This window comes from Meles meles, chromosome 3 (genome assembly GCF_922984935.1).
Source record: "Meles meles chromosome 3, mMelMel3.1 paternal haplotype, whole genome shotgun sequence".
Lineage (NCBI taxonomy): Eukaryota > Metazoa > Chordata > Mammalia > Carnivora > Mustelidae > Meles > Meles meles.
In genome coordinates, this window is record NC_060068.1 from 7,086,531 (window position 1) to 7,110,457 (window position 23,927).

Sequence of the window (23,927 nt, forward strand, 5' to 3'; positions counted from 1 at the left end):
TTCTCCTTCACCCTTAAAGTATGAGGTTCTTTTTTTTTTTTCATTTTATTTATTTTTTCAGCATAACAGTATTCATTCTTTTTGCACAACACCCAGTGCTCCATGCAAAACGTGCCCTCCCCATTACCCACCACCTGTTCCCCCAACCTCCCACCCCTAAATAAGCTCTCTTGAAAGCAACTAGGAAAAAGAAGCTCCTTACATACAGAGGAAAGCCCATCAGAATAATGTCAGACCTGTCTGCAGAAACCTAGCAAGCCAGAAAGGGCTGGCAAGACACATTCAGGGCAATAAATGAGAAGAACTTGCAGCCAAGAATACTTTATCCAGTAAGACTGATATTCAAAATGGATGGAGAGATAAAGAGTTTCCAAGACTGGCAAGACTTAATAGAGTATGGGACCACTAAGGAAAAACTGCAGAAAATATTAAGAGGGGTTTTATAAAAGAGAAAAATTCCTAAAAATATCATTGAACAGAAATATGGAGACAATCTAAAGAAAGAGAGACTTCAAAGGTAACATGACGTCAATAAAAAAGTATCTATCAATAATCACTCTCAATGTGAATGTCCTAAATGTGCCCATTAAATGACACAGAGTGACAGATAGGATAAAATGACAGGATCCATCCATATGTTGTCTACAAGAGACCTATTTTAAACCTAAGGATACATCTAGACTTAAAGTGAGGGGAGGGATAAGCATCTTTCATTGTAATGGTCCTCACAAGGACGGGGTAGTGATTTTCATATCAGATAAAGGAGATTTTAAACTACAGACTATAGTAAGAGATACAGAAGGATACTACATAATTTTTAAAGCTACTATACACCAAGATGATCTAACAATTGTAAATATCTATGTTGCCAATATGGGAGCAGCCAATTTCATAGAAAGCTATTAATCAAGATAAAGAGTCATATTGATATGAATACATTAATAGTAGGAGATCATAACACGCCACTCTCATTAATAGACAGATCATCCAATCAGAAAATCAATAAAGAAACAAGAGTATTGAGGCTTCTGAGTGGCTCAGTAGGTTAAAGCCTCTGCCTTTGGCTCAGGTCATGATCCCAGGGTCCTGGGATCAAGCCCTGCATCAGGCTCTCTACTCAGCGGGGAGTCTGCTTCCTCCTCTCTCTGCCTGTCTCTCTGCCTACTTGTGATCTCTGTCTGTCAAATAAATAAATAAAATCTTAAAAAAAAAGAAACAAGAGTATTGAATGACACATTGGACCAGATAGACCTTATAGGTATATACAGAACATTCCACCCTAAAACAACAGAATACACATTCTTCTCAAGTGCACATGGAACTTTTTCCAGAATAGACCACATACTGGGTCACAAACCAGGGCTCAACCGATAGAAAAGACAGATGATTCCCTGCATATTCTCAGATCAAAATTCTTTGAAACTGGGGTGCAATCACAAGGAAAAGTTTGGAAGGAACTCAAACACCTGGAAGCTAAAGACCACCTTGCTAAAGAATGCTTGGATCAACCAGGAGATCAAAGAATAACTTAAACAATTCATGGAAACCAATGAGATGGCCTAAAATCTATGAGATACATCAAAGGCGTTCCTAAGGGGGAAATACATAGCCATCCAAGCCTCCCTCAAAAACATTAAAAAATCCAGAATACACCAGCTGTCTCTAAACCTTAAAGAACTGGAGAATCCACAAGAAATTAAGCCAAATCCACACACAATAAGGGAAATCATCAAGATTAGAGCAGAGATCAATGAGGCAGAAACTAGAGATACACTAGAACACATCAATGAAACTAGAAGCTGGTTCTTTCAAAGAATCAATAAGATCACACTAATCCAAAAGAAAAGAGAGAAAGGTCAAATTAATAAAATTATGAATGAAAAGGAAAAGATCACAACTAACACGAAGAAGCAGAAACAATCACCAGAAGTTATTATCAGCAGTTATATGCTAATAACTTAAACAACCTAGATGAAATGGATGCACTCCTGGAAAACTATAAACTCCCAAAGTTGAACCAGGAAGAAATTGACAACCTGAATAGACAAATATCTAGTAGGAGATTGAAGCAGTGATCAAAAACCTCCCAAAAAACAAGAGCCCAGGACCTGACAGATTCCCTGGGGAATTCTACCAAACTTTAAAAAAAAAAAAAAAAAAAACACCTATTCTCCTGAAGCTGTTTCAAAAAAATGGAAGCAGAAGGAAAACTTCCAGGCTCTTTTTATGAAGCAAGCATTACCCTGATCCCCAAACTAGGCAAAGACCACATCAAAAAGGAGAATTTCAATGCAATATCCCTGATGAATATGGATGCTAAGATTTTCAACAAGATCCTAGCAAACAGGATCCAACAGCACATTAAAGAGATTATCTACCATGACCAGGTGGGATTCTTCCCTGGGATACAAGGATTGTTCAACATTCGCAAATCAATCAATGTGATAGAACAAATCAATAAGAGAAGAGAGAAGAGAGAAGAACCACATAGTCCTCTCATTAATGGAGAAAAGGCATTTGAAAAAATCCAGTATCTGTTCCTGATTAAAATGCTTCAAAGTATAGGGAGAGAGGGAAATTTCCTGAACTTCATAAAATCTATCTGTGAAAAAAACACAGCAAACATCATTCTCAATGGGAAATAGCTGACAGGCTTCCCTTTGTGATCAGGAACATGACAAGGATGCCCACTCTCAACACTCTTATTCAAAATAGTATTAGAAGTCCTAGCAACAGCAAAGAGAAATAAAAGGTATCCAAATTGGCAATGAAGTAGTCAAACTCTCTCTTTGCTGATGACATGATACGTTATATAGGAAACCCAAAAGACTCCACCCCCAAACTACTAGAACTCATACAGCAATTCAGTAATGTGCAGGATACAAAGTCAATGTACAGAAATCAGTTGCTTTATTATACACTAGCAAGGAAAATACAGAAAAGGATATTAGAGAATTGATTCCATTTACTATAACACCAAGAACCCTAACATACCTGGGAAGGAACCCAACCAAAGAAGAAAAGGATCTGTACACTAGGAAATACAGAGCAATCTGGGTCTTTATGAAAGAAATGAAGAAGACAAGAAACGCTGGAAAACTATTCCATGCTCTTTGATCGGAAGAATAAACATTGTTAAATTGCCTATAAAGCCCAGAGCAATCTATACTTTTAATGCCATTCCAATCAAAATTCCACTGGTAATTTTCAAAGCCCTGGAGCATATAATCCTAAAATTTGTATGGAATCAGAAGAGACTCTAAATTTGTAAGGAAATGTTGAAAAAGAAAAACAAAATTGGGGTGATCTGGTTGCCTGATTTCAAGCTTTACTACAAAGGTGTGATCACCAAGACAGCATGGTACTGGCATAAACACAATCACATAGACCAGTGTAACAGAGTAGAGAACCCAGATATGGACCCTCAACTCTATGATCAAATAATCTCCAACAAAGCAGGAAAAAATATAGAGTGGAAAAAAGACAGTCTCTTCAATAAATGATGCTGGGAAAACTGGACAACTATATGCAGAAGAATGAAACTCGACCATTCTCTTACAATATACACTAAGATAAACTCAAAATGGATAAAAGACCTCAACGTGAGACAGGAATCCATCAGAATCCCAGAGGAGAACATAGGCAGTAACCACTTCAATATCAGCCACATCAGCTTCTTTCAAGATATGTCTCCAAGGCACAGGAAACAAGAGTGAAAGTGAACTTTTGGGACTTCATCAAGATCAAAAGCTTCTGCACAGCAAAGGAAACAGTCAACAAAACAAAGAGGCAACCCAAAGAATGGGAGAAGATATTTGCAAATGACGGTACAGACAAAAGGTCGATATCCAGGATCTACAAGGAACTTCTCAAACTCAACACACACAAAATAGATAATCATATCAAAAAATCGGCAGAATATATGAACAGACACTTCTCCAATGAAGACATACAAATGGCTATCAGACACGTGAAAAAATGTTCATCGTCACTAGTCATCAGGGAGATTCAAATTAAAACCACATTGAGAGGGGCGCCTGGTGGCTCAGTGGGTTATTTCTATTTCCTTGGTGTTAGTCGTGATCTCTCTCCTTTCGTTCATAATTTTATTAATTTGGGTCCTCTCTCTTCTCAATTACTTTTGCCAGTAGTTTATCGATCTTATTGTTTCTTTCAAAGAAGCAACTTATAATTTCATTAATGTGTTCTATTGTATCTCTAGTTTCTAACTCATTGATCTCTGCTCTAATCTTAATTATTTCCATTCTTGTGTGTGGACATGGCTTAATTTGTTGATTTTCCAGTTCTGTAAGGTGTGAGGGAGCTGGTGTATTCTGGATTTTTCTTTTTTTTTTCTTTTTTTCTTTTCTTTTTTCCTTGAATGAGGCTCAGATAAGCTATGTATTTCCCCCTTAGGACTGCTTTTTCCATTTCCCATAGGTTTTTGTCTGATGTGTCTACATTCTCATTATTTTCCATGAATTGTTTAAATTCTTCTTTGATTTCCTGGTTGACTCAAATATTGTTGAGCAGGTTAATCTTTAGCTTACAAGTGTTTGGATTCCTTCGAAGATCTTTCTTCTGGTTGAGTTCCAGTTTCAAACATTGTGGTCTGAAAATATGCAGGGAAAATTTTTAATCTTTTGCTATCAGTTGAGCCCTGATTTATGACCCAGTGTGTGGTCTATTATGGAGAAAGTTCCATGTGCACTTGAGAAGAATGAGTATTCTGTTGTTTTAGGGTGGAATGTTCTGTACCTATCTATGAGGTCCATATGGTGCAATGTGTCATTCAAAGCTCTTGTTTCTTTGTTGATTTTATGCTTAGATGATCTGTCTATTGTGAAGAGTGGTGTTTTAAGATCCCCTACTATTAATATATTCATATAAATATGACTTTTATTTTGATTAACAATTGTCTTCTGTAGTTGACTGCTCTCATTGGGGGTACAAATATTTACGATTGTTAAATCATCTTGGAGGATAGTCCCTTTAAGAATTATGTAGTGTCCTTGGGGCACCTGGGTGCTCAGTGGGTTAAAGCCTCTGCCTTCAGCTCAGGTCATGATCCCAATATCCTGGGATCGAGCCCTGCATGGGGCTCTCTGCTCGGCAAGGAGCATTCTTCCTCCTCTCTCTCTGTCTGCCTCTCTGCCTGCTTGTGATATCTGTCTGTCAAATAAATAATAAAAAATAAATAAATAAAAGAATTATGTAGTGTCCTTCTGTATCTCTGACTACAGTCTTTGGCTTAAAATAGAATATATCTGATATGATAATCTCTCCCCCACCTTTCTTTTGAGAACCGTTGGCATGAAAGATTCTTCTCCATCCCTTCACTTTCAATCTGGATGTATCTTTATATTCCAACTATGTCTCTTCTAGAGAGCGTATGGATGGGTCTTGTCATTTTATTCAATCTGCATCCCTGTGTCATTTTATAAGAGCATTTAGGCCATTCATATTTAGAGTGATTATTGAAAGATAAGTTTTTCTTGACATTATGTTGCCTGTGAATTCCTAGTTTTTACAGATTGTGTCTGTTGATTTCTATTTTATGTTACTCTTGGGTTCTTTCTTATTTTAGTGAATCGCCCCTTAATATTTCTTGTTATGCCAGCTTGGTGTTCACATACCCTTTTAAACCTTGCTGGTCTTTGAAGTTCTTTATCTCTCCATCCATCTTGAATGTCAGCCTTGCTGGATAAAGTATTCTTGGCTGCATATTCTCTCATTTAGTGCCCTGAATATGTCATGCAAGCATTTTCTGGCTTGCGAGATTTCTGTGGACAGGTATGATGTTATCCAAGATAGGTCTTATTGACCCTCCTCTGTATGTCAGGAATCTCTTCCCCTGGCTGCCCTTAGGACCTTTTGTCTAAAATTATGATTCGTGAATTTTACAGTCATGTTCTGGAGGTCTTCTTAAATTCACTGATCTTGGGGGTCATTCTTTCCATCTCTAGGACATGAACACTTGTTCCATTCCCCAGATGGAGGAAACTTTCATTCAGAATTTATTCAACTATATCCTCCAGTCTTATCTCTTTCTCCACCCCCTTGGGGATCCCAGTAATTCTGATGTTGGAACATTTCATGGCATCATTTATTTCCCTAATTCTGTATGACTTCTAAGCTATTTGTTCCAGACCTACTCCTGATCTTTCTTCTATATCAGTTTGTCCTCTAGATCACTAATTCTATCTTCTGCCTCAGCTACCCTAGATGTTAGAGTATTTAGAATAGATTCGATCTCATTGATATCATTTTTAAGTTCTGCCAGATGGACTCTCACTAGTGCCCTTAGATTCTATGTTGTTACTAAAGGTTTTCTGCATCTAGCCATTGCCTAGATGATTGTTACTCTGATTTTTTTCCCAACATATCTGTTCTGTCCATTTCCAATAGTTCCTTGGGAGAAGGCACAGTCTCTGAATTTTTCCTCTCTTGGTTGTTCCTCCTCCTAGTCATTTTGGTGAAAGGTAGTTGAGGTGATGTATAGCTGAATATATCAACCACAATCCAGGCAAGGTGCACCTTGGAAAGTTTAGGAGCAATCAGAAGTCACCACCAAAAAGGAAAGAAAATGAAAAACAATGAAAGATAGAAAATAGAAAACCCAACAACAATGAGCCCCAAAAGGAAGATTTATAAGTTATATAAACAAAAACGAACTAACAAAAAGACCAAGAAGGGTAAATGACAATAAAAAAAGAAGAACCCAACAAAAATTAACCCCAAGAATAAGATTTATATAATACCAGAATAAAAACAAATACACATAAACACTGACAGAAGAATAAGATGGAAGGGTAGTTATAATCCTTGATGTTAGTGAGGAAGGTTATTTGGGTTCTTCCTGGATGGATCTTGGATTTTTCAATTTTTTTGATGGAGGCTTGGATGGCTATGTATTTCCCCCTTAGAACAGCCTTTGCTGTATCCCATAGGTTTTGGACCAAAGTGTCTTCATTCTCATTGGTTTCTATGAATTGTTTCAGTTCTTCTTTGATATCCTGGTTGATCCAAGCATTCTTTTTTTTTTTCCATTTTATTTATTTTTTCAGCGTAACAGTATTCATTCTTTTTGCACAACACCCAGTGCTCCATGCAAAATGTGCCCTCCCCATTACCCACCACCTGTTCCCCCAACCTCCCACCCTTGACCCTTCAAAACCCTCAGGCAAGCATTCTTAAGCAAGGTGGTCTTTAGATTCCAGATGTTTGAGTTCCTTCCAAACTTTTCCTTGTGATTGAGCTCCAGTTTCAAAGCACTGTGATCTGAGAAAATGCAGGGAATATTGTCAGTCTTTTGGTATTAGGTTAAGCCCTGATTTGTGACCCAGTATGTGGTATATTCTGGAGAAGGTTCCATGTGCACTTGAGAAGAATGGGTATTCTGTTCTTTTAGGGTGGAATGTTCTATATATGTCTATGAGGTCCATCTGGTCCAATGATTCATTCAATGCTCTTATTTCTTTATTAATTTTTTGCTTCGATGATCTGTCTATTACTGAGAGAGGCATATTAAGATCTCCTACTGTCAATGTATTCATATCAATATGACTCTTTATCTTGGTTTATAGTTTTCTTATGTAATTGGCTGCTCCCATATTGGGGACGTATTTACAATTGTTAGATCATCTTGGTGGATAGTCCCTTTAAGAATTATGTAGTGTCTTTCTGTATCTCTGACTACAGTCTTTAGTTTAAAATCTAATTTATCTGATATTAGAATCACTACCCCGGCCTTCTTCTGAGGCCCATTGGCATGAAAGATGCTTCTCCATCACTTCCCTTACAGTCTGTGTGTATCCTTAGGTTCAAAATGGGTCTCTTGTAGACAACATATGGATGGGTCCTGTCGTTTTATCCAATATGCAACCCTGTGTCATTTTATGGGCGCATTTAGGCCATTCACATTGAGAGTGATTGTTGAGAGATAGGTTTTGATTGACATCGTGTTACCTTTGAAGTCTTTCTGTCTGTAGATTGTCTCTATATTTCTGTTCAATGATATTATTAGGATTTTTTTCTCATTTTCCTGGATGTATCTTGATATCTTTCTTAAAGGAAAAAACTTCCCAGAGATCAAGGAAATTAAAATTCATTTTTATTAATAGTGGAAAAAAGACAGTTTCTTCAATAAATGGTGCTGGGAAAAATTGGACAGCTATGTGCAGAAGAATGAAACTTGACCATTCACCTACACCATAAGCAAAAATAAAATCGAAATGGATAAAAGACCTCAATGTGAGGCAGGAATCCATCAGATATCATAGAGGAAAACATAGGCAATAACCACTCTGATGTCAGCCAGAACAAATTTTTTTCAAGGTATGTCTCCAAAGGCAAAGGTGTAAAGCTAGAATGAAATTTTGGGACCTCATCAAGATCAAAAGATTCTGCACAGCAAAGGAAACAGTCAACAAAACAAAGAGGAGCCCATGGAATGGGAGCAGATATTTGCAAATGACAGTACAGACGAAGGTTGATATCCAGGATCTATAAAGAACTTCTCAAACTCAACACACACAAAACAGATAACCATGTCCAAAAGTGGGCATAAGTCATGAACAGACACTTATCCAATGAAGACATACAAATTGCTGTCAGACACATGAAAAAATATTCATCATCGCTAGTCATCAGGGAGATTCAAATTAAAACCACATTAAGATACCAACTTACAAAAGTTAGAATAGCCAAAATTAATAAGACAGGAAACAATGTGTGTTGGAGAGGATGTGGAGAAAGGGGAACCCTCTTCCACTGTTGGTGGGAATGCAAGTTGGTGCAGCCACTTTGGAGAACAGTGTGGAGAGTCCTCAAGTAGTTAAGAATAGAGCTTCCCTATGACCCTGCAATTGCACTGCTGGGTATTTACCCCAAAGATAAAGATGTAGTGAAAAGAAGGGCCATCTGTACCCCAATGTTTATTGCAGCAATGGCTATGGTCACCAAACTGTGGACAGAACCAAGATGCCCTTCAACGGATGAATGGATAAGGAAGATGTGGTCCATATACACAATGGAGTATTATGCCTCCATCAGAAAGGATGAATACCCAACTTTCGTAGCAACATGGACGGGACTAGAAGAGATTATGCTGAGTGAAATAAGTCAAGCAGAGAGAGTCAAGTATCATATGGTCTCACTTATTTGTGGAGCATAACAAATAACATGGAGGACATAGGGATATCGAGAGGAGAGGGAGTTGAGGGAAACTGGGAGGGGAGAGGAACCATGAAAGACTATGGACTCTTAAAAACAACCAGAGGGTTTTGAAAGGGCGGGGTGGTTGGGAGGTTGAGAAACCAGGTGGTGGGTAATAGGGAGGGCAAGTACTGCATGGAGCACTGGGTGTGATGCCAAAACAATGAACACTGTTATGCTGTAAATAAACAACAACAAAAAAAAAGTTCTCCCTGGTTTTGTATTTCAACCAGATAATGGGATCACTCCTTTTTGTGCAGTTTTCTACAATGGAACGGATTATCATCTGCTCTTTCTATGTTTCCTTTTCCCAAAGGGCTCAGTGAGAACAGAGTCAAAGCCCTCTCTGGGTTCCTGTAGATCTTTCTCTTATCCTGTCTGTTCTGGGCTCTGATCTAAATTATCTGTGCATAGAAACTGTGATGGGTGTGTTATTGAGACTTACATGGTTTTGTTCTGAGATCAAAACAGTAAATTTTATTTATAGTTGAATTTAGCGTTGAAAAAAAAAGATTTAACTTATTTTATTATGTCACATAATCCTGAAAGTACATTCATTCTTATATCAACAATTGGACATTGAAAATGGTATTGTAAGATCACACAGTTACTAAGATTCAGAGCTATGACACACATCTTCTTCTCCAGATTCCAGAAGGCATTGGCTTTACCTTTCTAAGAACTCTTGATGGATGTGTGCCATTTCCAAATAACCAATTACAAAATGAAATTTTCTATGTGACTTTCACCTACTTTCCTAAACTCCAGGAGACAGAAAAAATGGGAAAATATTGGTTTCTTAAAAGATAGTTCACTTACAAAAAAAAAAAAAAAAAAAAAAAAAAAAAGAAAGTAGTTCATTTACATTGCCAGATTCATGTTGGAGTGATTGTGTGTGTGTGTGTGTGTGTGTGTGTGAAGGAACATGCATATGTGTAATTATAAACATTGTAAGAGTACATATAGTTGACTTTGTAAATAATTTCAATTAGAAGCACATTCAGATGGGTACTAGGTTAACACTAATGACCATAAAATAAACTCAAGTCAATTGAAGGTTTAACACAAAATTCTAAGCATTTTGCTTGTGAAATATAGCAGTATTAACCCACCATGAAACACAACAAAAAGAAGCATACTTTAGTAATCTGTGTGCAAGTTCACATGTATGTGTATAACTTTGACTCTAATTGATTTCAATTCATGAAATTTTATGGAAACACACACACAAATACAAATTAACAATGTGTATATTGCTTATTGACAAATTAATTTGTGTAAATATTAAATTAGATACTTAAATGTTTAAAATATTCAAGGAATACACAACATGAAAGCATTAAGTTCTTTTGTATCTCCTGCCTTGGGATTGGTTGAGTTAGGCTTTAGTGGAAAGAGGGAGTTCATATAGGAGGGAATTCATTCCATATATGGATGCAGAATTAGATACTGTAACAAAAGTAGGGTACTTCCCATCTATACATGGACTTGCTCAGGCTGGTTCCTTGAAGCATTTTTTTAAGATTTTATTTATTTATTGGCAGACAGAGATCACAAGTACGCAGAGAAGCAGCAGAGAGAGAGGAGGGGAAGCAGGCTCCTTGCTGAGCAGAAAGCCCGATGTGGGGCTCAATCCCAGGACCTGAGCTGAAGGCAGAGGCTTTAACCCACTGAGCCATTCAGGTGCCCCCCTTGAAGCATTCCTTAAACCAAAAATGATTTCTACATAAAACATATATTTCTACAGCAGGCTAATTTCTGGTAAGTATTTTTGCTGGTCTGGAAAGTCACTGCAGGAAAGAAGGAAAGCAGAATTTTGAAATAGTTTGGACTTGGGGATAAATCCCTGAATAGAGAATCAGAAAACATAAATTCTAGACTTAGCTCTAAACAGGTTGGTGTATTATTAAATAAATGACTATGAATATTTGTGTCTTAAATGTCTACTCTGTGTAACAATGAGAGCACATTTTAAGTATATGTACCAATAATAAATACATAAATTCTAAAATTGAGTCACTTTTTCTCAATATTTTACTTCCAGATTTCTGAAGAAAGAGGGAAATAAAACTAATGTAAGGAGAGTAGTTACAGAAATGTAATGGTTTTGTTGATCATTTCCTTTGCGGTGCAGAAGCTTTCGATGTAGTACCAATGATCTATTTTTACTTTTATTTCCCTTGCCTCAGGAGAAATATCTAGAAAAATGCAGCTATGACTGATGTCGGATAAATCAATGTCTGTGCTCTCCTATAGGATTTTTATGGTTTCAGGTTTCACATATAGCTATTTAATCTATTTTGAGTTTATTTTGTGTATGATGTTTAAAAGTGATCCAATCATTTTGTATGTTGCTGTCAGTTGTCCCACCACCATTTGTTGAAGAAATTGTCTTTTTCCCATTGTATATCCTATCTTTGCAGAAGATTATTTAAAAGAATATATTTAATTTTTTGACTGAGAGAGAGAGAGAAAGAGAGATCACAAGTAGGCAGAAAGGCAGGCAGAGGGAGAGGGAGAAGTAGACTCCCTGCTGAACACAGAACCTGATGGCCAGGCTCAATCTCAGGACCCTGAGAGTATGACCTGAGCCAAAGGCAGAGGCTTAACCCACTGAGACACCCAGGTGCCCTTCCTTTGTAGAAATTAATTGACCATATAATTATGGGTTTATTTCTGAGTTTTCTATTGTGTTCCTTTCATTTATTTGTCCATTTTTGTACCAGCACCACCTTCTTTTGATTACAATATCTTTGTAATATAACTTTAAGTCCAAAACTAGATATGCAACTTCTTTTTTTTTAATTTTTTAAGATTTCTATGGCTATTCTAAATCTTGTGGTTCCATACAAATTTTAATCTTGTTTTTGTATAAGGGTCATATTGTCCTCGTAAAATGAATTTGGAATAACTTCTTTCTCTTCTATTGTTTAGAACAGTAAGAGAATAGGCATTAACTTTTATTTAAATGTTTGATACAATTCACCTGTGAAGATGTCTGGTTCTGAACTTTAGTGGGACATGTCTGATTAGTGTTTCAAGTTCATTGCTGGTAATCAGACTGTTGAAATTTTCTAATTCTTCCTGCTTCAATTTTGCTAGATGTAATGTTCCTAGAAATTTATGTATTTCCTCTAGGTTGTCTAGATTCGTGGCATATAATTTTTCATAATATTCCCTTATAAGTGTTTGTATTTAAATAGTGTTGGCTGTTATTTATTCTGTTTCAATTGTAATTTTGCTTATTTTAACTTTATCTCTGTCTCCCTGTCTCTCTCTCTATTTTAATGAGACTGGCCAGATGTTTATCAATTTTGTTGCTCTTTTCTTTTTTTTTAAGATTTTATTTATTTACTTGACATACAGAGATCACAAGAAGGCAGAAAGGCAGGCAGAGAGAGAGGAAGGGAAGCAGGCTCCCTGCTGAACAGAGTCTGATGCGGGGCTCGATCCCAGGACCCTGGGATCATGACCTGAGCCAAAGGCAGAGGCTTTAAACCACTGAGCCACCCAGGCGCCACTTTGTTGTTCTTTTCAAAAAACTATTCCGTTTTCATTGATCTGTTTTTTTTTCTTTTTTGTATTATGGGTTTCTTTAGATTATATATCATATATTTCTGCACTAATATTTAGTATTTTCTTCATTCTACTGTTTTTTAATTTAATTTCTTAAAATTTTATTTTATTTTTTTCAGTGTTCCAAGATTCATTTTTATGCACCACACCCAGTGCTCCATGCAATATATACCTTCCTTAATACACACAATCAGGCTCGCCCAACCCCCCCACCCACTCCCCTCAAACCCTCAGTTTGATTCTCAGAGTCCACAGTATCTCATGCTTCATCTCCCCTTATGATTTCCCCCAACTCACTTCTCTCCTTCTCCCAATGTCCTCCTTGTTATTCCTTATGCTCCATAAGTAAGTGAAACCATATGATAATTGATTCTATCTGCTTGACTTTCTCACTCAGCATAATCTCCTCCAAAGAAGACATTCTACTGGTTTTAAATGGTTTTGTTTATTGTTCTTTTTCTAGCTCATTTAGGTGTTATGTTAGGGTATTTATTTGAGATTATTCTTGCTTTTTAAAATAAGCCAGGATTATGGTAAACTTCCATTTTAGAACTGCTTTAGCTGCATCATAAAGATTTTAGGACTGTCATATTAATTTTCATTTCATCCCTTGCAGATTTTTATTTCTTCTTTGATTTCTTGGTTGATGGATTCATTGTTTAGTAGTGTATGTTTTAACCTTCATATACTTATGATCTTTCCATCCTTTTTATTTCTATTTTCTAATTTTGTGGTCAGAAAAGAGAAATTGTATGACTTAGATTTTTTTTTCTTACTTTGTTGAAACTTGTTTCATGGCCTAATACATGGTGTAATCTGGAGAAGGTGATTTGAAAAGAATTTGTATTCTGCTGTTTTAGGGTGGATTGTTCTGAATATATGTGTTAAATCAATCAGGTTCAGTTTGTTATTCAAAGAAAATTCTTCTTTCTTGATTTTCTATATGGATGATCAGTCCATTGATGTAAGTCAGGAATTAAAATCCCTTACTATTATTTTGTTATTAGGAATTAATTCCCTTATTTTTAAAAGTAACATTTGTATGTATTTCTATGTTCTGATAGTGGGTGTATGTATATTTACAATTGTTATATCATCTTGTTGGGTTGTTCCCTTTATGGTTATATAGTATTTTTCTTTGTCTCCTGTTATAGTTTTTGTCTTATGGGAAATTTTGTTTAGTTTGGGGAACCAGGATGGTTCATTCAGTTGAATGTTGCAATCCTGACTTCAGCTCAGGTCATGATCTTTGGGACTTAAGAACAAGCCCTGCATCAGGCGCTGGGCTCAGTAAAGAGTCTGCTTGTCCCTCTCCCTTTACCCTACACTGTGTGTGCACACGTGTTTGTGCTTTGTCTCTTTCTCTATAATCAATCAATAAAATCTTTTTTAAAATACCTGTTTTGTTCAATATAATATTGCTACACTAGCTTTCTTTTGACATATATTTGCATGCTAAATGTTTCTCTATACCCTCACACTTAATCTTAAGGTAAATTTGGGTGTGATATGTGTCTCTTGTACCCAGTTTATAGATTTTTTCAAAGATTTTATTTGGGGCGCCTGGGTGGCTCAGTGGGTTAAGCCTCTGCCTTCGGCTCAGGACATATCTCAGGATCCTGGGATCAAGCCCCACATTGGGCTCTGGTCAGCAGGGAGCCTGCTTCCCCTTCTCTCTCTGCCTGCCTCTCTGCCTACTTGTGATCTCTCTCTCTCTCTCTCTCTTATTTGATATATAAAATATGAAATATATATATATTTTAATATACTGTCACCCTGTCTTTTGAGTGTAGTGTGTCATCCATTTACATTCAAAGTAATTATTGAATAGACTGTCTTTTTTTTTTCCATTGGATATTTTTTCCTGTTTGTCAAATATTAGATGACCATGTATTTGAGGGTCCATTTCCAGAGTCTCTTTCTGTTCCTTTGATCTATGTGTCCATTTTTGTGCTAGTACCATGCTGTCTTGGTGATAACAGCTTTGTGATAAAACTTGAAATCAGAGAATATCATGGCCCCAGCCTTGTTTTTCTTTTCAATATTTCCTTGACGTTTCAGGGTCTTTTCTGGTTCCAAACAAATTGTTTGTTCCAGCACTTTGATAATGCCATTGGTATTTTGGTCAGGGTGTCATTAAAAGTATAGATTACTCTGGGCAGCATAGACATTTTAATACTATTTATTCTCCCAATCCATGAGCATGGAATTTTTTTTTCCCTTTCATCTTTTTGTGTCTTCTTCAATTATTTCATAAGTGTTCTGTAGTCTCTAGAGTATAGATCCTTCACCTCTTCAGTTAGGTTTATTCCATGGTATCTTTTGGGTTTTGGTGCTATTTTAAGTGAAATTGATTTCCTAATCTCTTTTTCTACAATTACATTGTCAGTGTATAGGAAATCAATTAATTTTTGTGCATTGATTTTGTATCCTGTCACATTATGAATTTGCTGTATGAGTTCTAGTAACTTGAGGGTAGAGTCTTTCAGGTTTTCCATGTAAAGTATCATTTTGGCTGCAAAGGGACAGTTTGACTTTTTCTTTGAGAATTTGATTTTTTTGTGTGTGACATTTGATTGCTGATGCTAGGACTTCTAGTACTGTGTTGAACAACACTGGTGAGAATGGACATCCTTGTCATGTTCCTTATTGTAAGAGAAAATCAAATTTTGCCCTTTGAGAATGATAAATGGTGCTGGGAAAATGGGACAGCTATATACAGAAAAGTGAATCTCAACAATTCTCTTACACCATACACAAAAATAAACTCAAAATGGATGAAAGACCTCAATGTGAGGCAGGAATCCATCAAAATCCTAGAGGCGAACAAAGGCAGGGACCTCCTTCACATCGACCATAGAAACTTCTTTCAAGACACGTCTCCAAAGGCAAGGGAAACAAAAGTGAAAGTGAGCTTTAGGAACTTCAAGTTAAATAGCTTTTGCACAGCAAAAGAAACAGTCATAAAAACTAAGAAGTAACCTATAGAATGGGAGAAGATATTAGCAAAAGACTTTTCAGATACAGGGCTGAAATCCAAGATCTGTAAAGAACTTCTCAAACTCAACACCCAAAAACAAATAACCAAGTCAAAAATGGGCAGAAGACATGAACAGACATTTCTTCAAAGAAGACATACAAATGGCTAAGAAAGACATGAAAAACTGCTCATCATCATTAGCCATCAGGAAAATTCAAATCAAAACCACACTGAGATACCACCTTACACCAGTTAGAATGACAAAAATTGACATGGGAGTAAGCAACAATTGTTGGTTATGATGTGGAGAAAGGGAACACTCTTACACTGTTGGTGGGAATGCATGTTGGTAAAGCCACTTTGGAAAACAGTACAGAGGTTCCTCAAAAGTTAAAAATAGAGCTACACTATGACCTGACAATTGCATTACTGGGTATTTACTCCAAAAATACAGTTGTAGTGAAAAGAAAGGGAACATGCTCCCCCATGTTCAGAGTAGCAATGTCCACAAAAGCCAAACTGTAGAAGAAGCCATGATGCCCTTCAACAGATGAATAAATAAAGTTGTCATGCATATACACAATGCACTATTACTCAGCCATCCACTTGTACATACATGGATGGATCTGGAGGGGATTATGCTAAGAGAAATAAGGTAAGCAGAGAATGACAACAAATCATCATATGGTTTCACTCATATGTGGAACATAAGGAATAGCATGGAAGACATTAGGAAAATGAAGGGGAAAATGAATGGGAAGAACCAGAAGGGACAACAAACCATGAAAGACTATGGACTCTGGGAAACAAAGCACGTGTTTCAGAGGGGAGGGTGTGGAATGATGGTCTACCCAGTGATGGGTATTAAGGAAGGCATGTATTGCATGGAGCACTGGGTGTTATATGCAAACAATGAATCATGGGACACTGCATCAAAAACCAGTGAGGTACTGTATGGTGACTAGCATTACATAATAAAGTTTAAAAAGTAATTATTGATAGACAATTATTTATTCCCATTTTTTTACTTATTTTGTGATTGTATTTGTAGTTTTTTTTTCTGATTCTTTCTTGTCTTTTCTGTTTTTCATGGTTTGGTGTTTTTTTGTAATGATCTAGTTGAATGTCTTTCTCTTCGTTCTTTATATATCTGATGGTGGCTTTTATTTGTGGTTACCATTATGCTTGTATATAGAATTTTCTGATGTAGCAGTCTATATTAAGTTGATGATCACTTAAGTTTGAACACATTCTTTACTCCTATCCTTGGCATACTTAGGTATATTGTGTAATATTTCACCACTTTCTTTTTTCTGAAACCCTTGACTGATTTTTACAGAAATACTTAATTTTCATCGTGTGTGTGTATGTGTGTGTGTGTGTGTGTGCGCGCACGCATGCTTCCCACTTTCATACTGTCATGTATGGTCTTTTATTTCCACTCAAAGAATTCCCTTTAATATTTGTGTAGGGTTGGTCTGGTGGTCATGAACTCTTTTAGTATTTGTCTGAAGGACTCTTTATCTCTCCTTCTATGCTGAATGATGGCTTTGCTGGATGGAGTTTACCTGGCTGCAGATACTTCCATTTTTGCACTTTGAGTATGTTATGGAACTCTCTTCTGACTTGGAAAGTTTCTGCTGAAAAATCCCAACAGCGTTGTGTGGGTTACCTTGTATGTAATGGTATTATTTTCTCTTATTTTATCTTTTTTATTACTCCCTTTTTCCCCCATTTTTTTTTGAATTTTTATATTTATTTTTATTTTTTTTCCATTTTATTTATTTTTTCAGCGTAACAGTATTCATTCTTTTTGCACAACACCCAGTGCTCCATGCAAAACGTGCCATCCCCATTACCCACCACCTGTTCCCCCAACCTCCCACCCCTGACCCTTCAAAACCCTCAGGTTGTTTTTCAGAGTCCATAGTCTCTTATGGTTCGCCTCCCCTCCCCAATGTCCATAGCCCGCTCCCCCTCTCCCAATCCCACCTCCCCCCAGCAACCCCCAGTTTGTTTTGTGAGATTAAGAGTCATTTATGGTTTGTCTCCCTCCCAATCCCATCTTGTTTCATTTATTCTTCTCCTATCCCCCTACCCCCCCATGTTGCTTCTCCATGGCCTCATATCAGGGAGATCATATGATAGTTGTCTTTCTCCGATTGACTTATTTCACTAAGCATGATACGCTCTAGTTCCATCCACGTTGTCGCAAATGGCAAGATTTCATTTCTTTTGATGGCTGCATAGTATTCCATTGTGTATATATACCACATCTTCTTTATCCATTCATCTGTTGATGGACATCTAGGTTCTTTCCATAGTCTGGCTATTGTAGACATTGCTGCTATAAACATTCGGGTACACGTGCCCCTTCGGATCACTATGTTTGTATCTTTAGGGTAAATACCCAGTAGTGCAATTGCTGGGTCATAGGGTAGTTCTATTTTCAACATTTTGAGGAACCTCCATGCTGTTTTTCAATATTTACCCTGAATGTTAATGGGCTAAATGCCCCAATCAAAAGACACAGGGTATCAGAATGGATAAAAAAACAAAACCCATCAGTATGTTGCCTACAAGAAACTCATTTTAGACGCGAAGACACCTCCAGATTTAAAGTGAGGGGGTGGAAAACAATTTACCATGCTAATGGGCATCAGAAGAAAGCTGGGGTGGCAATCCTTATATCAGATCAATTAGATTTTAAGCCAAAGACTATAATAAGAGATGAGGAAGGACACTATATCCTACTCAAAGGGTCCGTCCAACAAGAAGATCTAACAATTTTAAATATCTATGCCCCTAACGTGGGAGCAGCCAACTATATCAACCAATTAATAACAAAATCAAAGAAACACATCAATAATAATACAATAATAGTAGGGGACTTGAACACTCCCCTCACTGAAATGGACAGATCATCCAAGCAAAAGATCAACAAGGAAATAAAGGCCTTAAATGACACCCTGGACCAGATGGACATCACAGATATATTCAGAACATTTCATCCCAAAGCAACAGAATACACATTCTTCTCTAGTGCACATGGAACCTTCTCCAGAATAGATCACATCCTGGGTCACAAATCAGGTCTCAACCGGTATCAAAAGATTAGGATTTTTCCCCCATTTTAATTATTATGTGTTTTGGTATGGATATCCTTAGGTTAATTTTTTTTCAGGGTTCTCATTTCTTTCTGGATCTGGATATCTGCTTCCTTCATCAGATTAAGAATTATTTGTTCAGGGATGCCAGAGTGGCTCAGTTGGTTAAGCCACTCCCATCTACTCAGGTCGTGATCTCGGGGTCCTGGGATCAAGTCCCACATCAGGCTCCTTGCTCAGCAGAGAGCCTGCTTCTCTCTCTGCCTCTGCCTGCTTCTGTTTTCTCTCTCTCTCTCTGACAAATACATAAATAAATAAAATCTTTAAAAAAAGAATTATTTGTTCAGATAAATTTCTGCCCTCCTTTCTTCTTCTGAGGTTTCTATCACGTTGCTGTTACTACACTTGATAGAGAAAGTCACAGAGTTACTTTTGTCTATTCTTATTTTTAGCTCTTATTTGCTCAACATGATTATTTTCCATTAGTCTGTCTTCCAGGTTGTTAGTTCATTCCTATGATTTCTCTAGTCTGATATTTTTCTATCAATTACATTTTTTATTTCATTTGTTATGTTCTTCATTTCTGATTGGTTCCCTTTTATCTCTTTATTAAGGGTTTCACTGATGCCCTCTCCTCTTTTCTCAAATCCAGTGATTGTCTTTATGATCATTACTCTAAATTCTCTAGTAGTCATTTTACTTATATTCATTTTGCTTTGGTGTTTTGAAGGGTCTTTGTCCTTTTCTTTCATTCGGGATATATTCTTTTTTCTCTTAATTTTGTTTAACTCTCAGACTCTATTACTTTGTGTTAGATAAGTCAGCTATGTCTCTTGCTCTCATAGGTGATGGCCTTATGATGAAAAGTTCCTGTAGTATCATGTAGTGCAGTGTCCCCTGTTCTCCAGAGCCTGACACTTGACAAAGTGTCTCCAATGAGTGTGTGCTTTGCCATTGTGTCTGGCCACTTTTTTTTTTTCTTTCAGTCCACTTGTCTGTAGAAGCTCTCTTTTACTGTTGTAGGCCCTGTCTTGTCTCTGTTCAGGATGGAGTTTATGTTTACCATGTGTGCAGTGGTCTGCTTACAAAATGCAACCTGCCACCAGGGCCATTGGAAATGAGGCTCTGAAAAACTCATAGGAGTAGAGACTCAGTATAGGTAGGGATTTGTGCTGGTCTTTTGGAGAGTACCAGTAATATAAGACTGAGGAAACTTGACTGGAGAAGATGGAACCAAAAAAATGTAGGCAGGGGTGAGGTTTGTTGTAATCAAGTGGGGTAATGAGTGTCTGCACAGTTGTCATTCCTGCAGGTGGACCTATGGTTATGCTATGGAGGAGCAAGAGAACGAAATGTTACCTATTGGCTCCTTTGTTCATGGATACATCTTTCTGCTACCCCTGTCTCTCTAGAAAGCATTTAAAGATGATGATGCACCTGGGTGGCTTAGTTGTTAAGCATCTGCCTTAGGCTCAGGGGTGGCTCAGTCATTAAGCATCTGCCTTTGGCTCAGGTCATGATCCCAAGGACCTGGGACTGAGCCCCAGGATGGGCTTCCTGCTCAGCAGGAAACCTGCTTCTCCATCTCTCACTCCCCCTGCTTGTGTTCCCTCTTTTGCTGTCTCTCTCTGTGTGTCAAATAAATAAATAAAATCTTAAAAAGAAAGGAAAAGAAAAGATAAAAGATTTCAAGATGAGTAAATAATTCACTCCCATATGTTCAGGTATTTTTCAAACTACTGCTTCTATGCTGTAACTGCATGGGCTAATTGTAATGCTATGTCTTTAAGAACAGGGACTCACCTTACTAATGCCATTGGGGCTCTCACAGAGCTGAGCTTTATTTTTAAAATCCCAGACTTTAATTTCTACTAACTTAAAGAACTCATGAGTCAGCCCCTCTTTCTTTCAAAGTCAAATGTTATGACAAGTTGTCTTCCCATGTGAGATCCCAGTGGGATAACCTGTTAATCACTCTTCCCCTACTATCTTGGGGAAGAGTGGTCATGGTTTGTTTTGCTCATCAAACATCTTCCTGGCTTTGCTATATTCTTCAAAGTGACCTCTTCTCTAACTTTATTTGTGGAGTTTCCTCTGTCATTCTATGGGTCCTTCTCTCGGTTATTTATGCTGTTGGGAGTGTTACCTAGTTGCATCCATGGGATGAAGTCAGTTAATGGCCTTTTTACTTTGTCATCTTCCCAGTCTCCCTAAGGCATTTTAAACTTTTATTCTTCCACTTGGGGATGCTTGAGCAAAATAGTGAGGGTTGCAATATACATTGTTTATAGAAGATCTGGAGAAGAGTCTGCTCTCATAAGAAATTAAAATGGAAGTTTGAAAGTAATGATAATGGAGGAATGTAATAATTAATACTATCTATTTATACCTGATGTAATTAGGCAATAAACACTTGTACTTTTCTAAGTCCACACCATGAACTGATAACTGATTTTCAGGAAGGTTTATTCAGCAAAGTAGGACACAGTGACAAGAAGGAAATCCAGCTTAACAACATGGGAGGAAAAAAAAAAGTTACAGTTATTTATATATTTCTGAAAGGATAATGTAACTTTGAATGAAAACATAAACACTTTCCATGTATTACTAAATTTATTCATATTATGAACCAAATGAATATTTGAACTGACATAAATTTTTGTTCAGTCTTTGCAAAAGAACTTTGTTTACATTTAATTAAAATAGTATGTTTAATATGAGAATTTATGAAGGGCATAGAATTATTCATATCCTACTCACATAGATATAGATATTTTCTTTTTGTTATTTCATTAATTCATTACAGAATATTTTGAATGTAAATGCCTACCACCATAGCCTATAGCTTTATGAAACAACATAGAACTTCTTTCTCCAAATAGGAAACTTTATTTACGTAAGAAATAGGGTACTTCCTGAAAACTTCACAATTGCACTAATTTTTTTGGAAAAAAAAGTAAAAAGCATATTTTTTATGTATTGCAAGTGTTTTTCTCTTTTTCTAGGGAAACCAAATAGAATATGGAAAATTACAACCAAACTTTAACCAATTTCCTTTTATTGGGGTTGTTTCCACCGTCAAGTATTGGCCTCTTTCTTTTTATTCTCATTGCACTTATTTTCTTAATGGCTCTTTTTGGCAATCTATTCATGATCATCCTTATTCTCTTGGATACCCATCTCCACACACCCATGTATTTTCTACTTAGTCAGCTCTCCCTCATGGACCTGAACTACATCTCCACCATTGTCCCCAAGATGGCTTCCAATTATCTCTCTGGAAACAAGTCTATCTCACTTATTGGTTGTGGGGTTCAGAGCTTCTTCTTCTTGACTTTAGCCTTTGCAGAAGCACTACTCTTGACATCTATGGCCTATGACTGTTATGTGGCCATTTGTCTTCCTCTTCACTATCCTGTTCACATGAACAAAAAAGTCTGTGTGCTAATGATAATAGGATCATGGACAATAGGGTCTATCAACTCCTGTGCTCACACTGTATATGCCCTCCAAATCCCTTATTGCCAATCCAGAGCCATCAACCACTTTTTCTGTGATGTCCCTGCCATGTTGACTCTGGCCTGCATGGACGCCTGGGTCTATGAGTACACAGTGTTTGTAAGCACCACACTCTTGATTGTGTTTCCCTTCATTGGCATTGTATGTTCCTATGGCCGGGTTCTCTTTGCCATCTGTCGCATGCAGTCAACAGAGGGGAGGAAGAAGGCTTATTCGACCTGCAGCACCCACCTAACTGTGGTAACTTTCTACTATGCACCCTTTGCTTACACTTATTTATGCCCAAGATCCCTCTGATCTCCAACAGAGGACAAGGCTCTGGCTGTCTTCTACACCATCCTCACCCCCATGCTTAATCCCATCATCTACAGCCTGAGAAACAAGGAGGTGATAGGTGCCTTGAGAAGACTAATTCAGAGGATGTGCTCTATAAAAACGTAGAGTAAGTTCTCATTAGTCCTTTAGCCTCAGAAGTAGATCACTTCTACCTTGTATACTCCTTAAGAACACTGATACTCCAAGATTGAAGAGAAGGACTAAAACAATCTAGAAGATTAAAATAATTGAGATCTGACCAGATAGTTATATATTTCTAAACACTTGTTCTGTTTTTGTTATGGTAATTTTTAGTAAATATAAAGGACATAGTATTTCCTCTATCTTGTTTGCAGGTTTTTCTAATATGTAGAAATTATAATAGGGATTGCCCAACTTGATGATATCATTCAATATCATAGTTCTACTGTACTTTATATCCCAAAGTGACTAAAATAATGCAAAGAACAATAAATGCCATCACCTTGGTCATTTTATTGATAACCAAAATATTGTTTTATTTCTATTATAGTGTATTCTTAACTGATGCATGTCATTTGTTTTATCTCCAAGTTTTCAGGACAGGTGATAGACATAGAGGTTTGTCAGAGACTTCTCATAAATTAGAATTTCTTACATCACTAGGGAGGAAATATAAAAAAGTTTGCATCATTTTGGGGTGTCTGGATGGCTCAGTAATTTAAGTGTCTGCCTTAAGCTCAGGTAATGTTTCCAGGATCCTGAGCTCAAGGTCCTGCTTCTCCCTCTCCCTCTGATGTTTCCCATGCATGTGCTCTCTCTGTGTCAAAAAATAAGATAAAATAAATTAATAAAATAAAATAAATAAAATAAAATCCTTGGAAAAAATTTCTATCTTTTATGAGAGGATCTCTGAGATAGTTTGGGTGATTATTTTTTAAGTTTTATGTATTTTAGAAAGAGAGTGAAAGAGAAGGAGAGAGATCAGGGACAGGGTACAAAAGGGAGGGGAGAAAAACACAAGCAGACTCCGTGTTGAGTGTGGAGCCCAACATGGGGGCTGGATTTTCCTACCCTGAGATATTGACTTGAGCCAAAACCAGGAGTCAAATACCTAACTAACCATGCCACCCCAGGAACCCCAATCTAGGTGGTTCTTTTCTTTTTAAGATTTTAGTTATTTGAGATAGAGTGAGGAAGAGAAAGACAGCATGAAAAGGGAGTGGGGAGGGAGA

At 37.0% G+C, this 23,927-nt stretch overlaps 1 protein-coding gene across 1 annotated transcript; it reads left to right on the top strand.

The window, feature by feature from the left end:
- Nucleotides 1-22,137: 22,137 nt before the first annotated feature.
- LOC123938961 (olfactory receptor 2L5-like) lies at nt 22,138-22,695 on the top strand. The gene has a single exon (XM_046000770.1). It carries the CDS (start codon nt 22,138-22,140, stop codon nt 22,693-22,695), a length of 558 nt encoding a protein of 185 aa, XP_045856726.1.
- Nucleotides 22,696-23,927: the final 1,232 nt, after the last annotated feature.

What these genes read in the sequence shown, in the direction of transcription:
- LOC123938961 (XM_046000770.1), top strand. Translation starts at nt 22,138, where the DNA reads ATGGCTTCCAATTATCTCTCTGGAAACAAGTCTATCTCACTTATTGGT.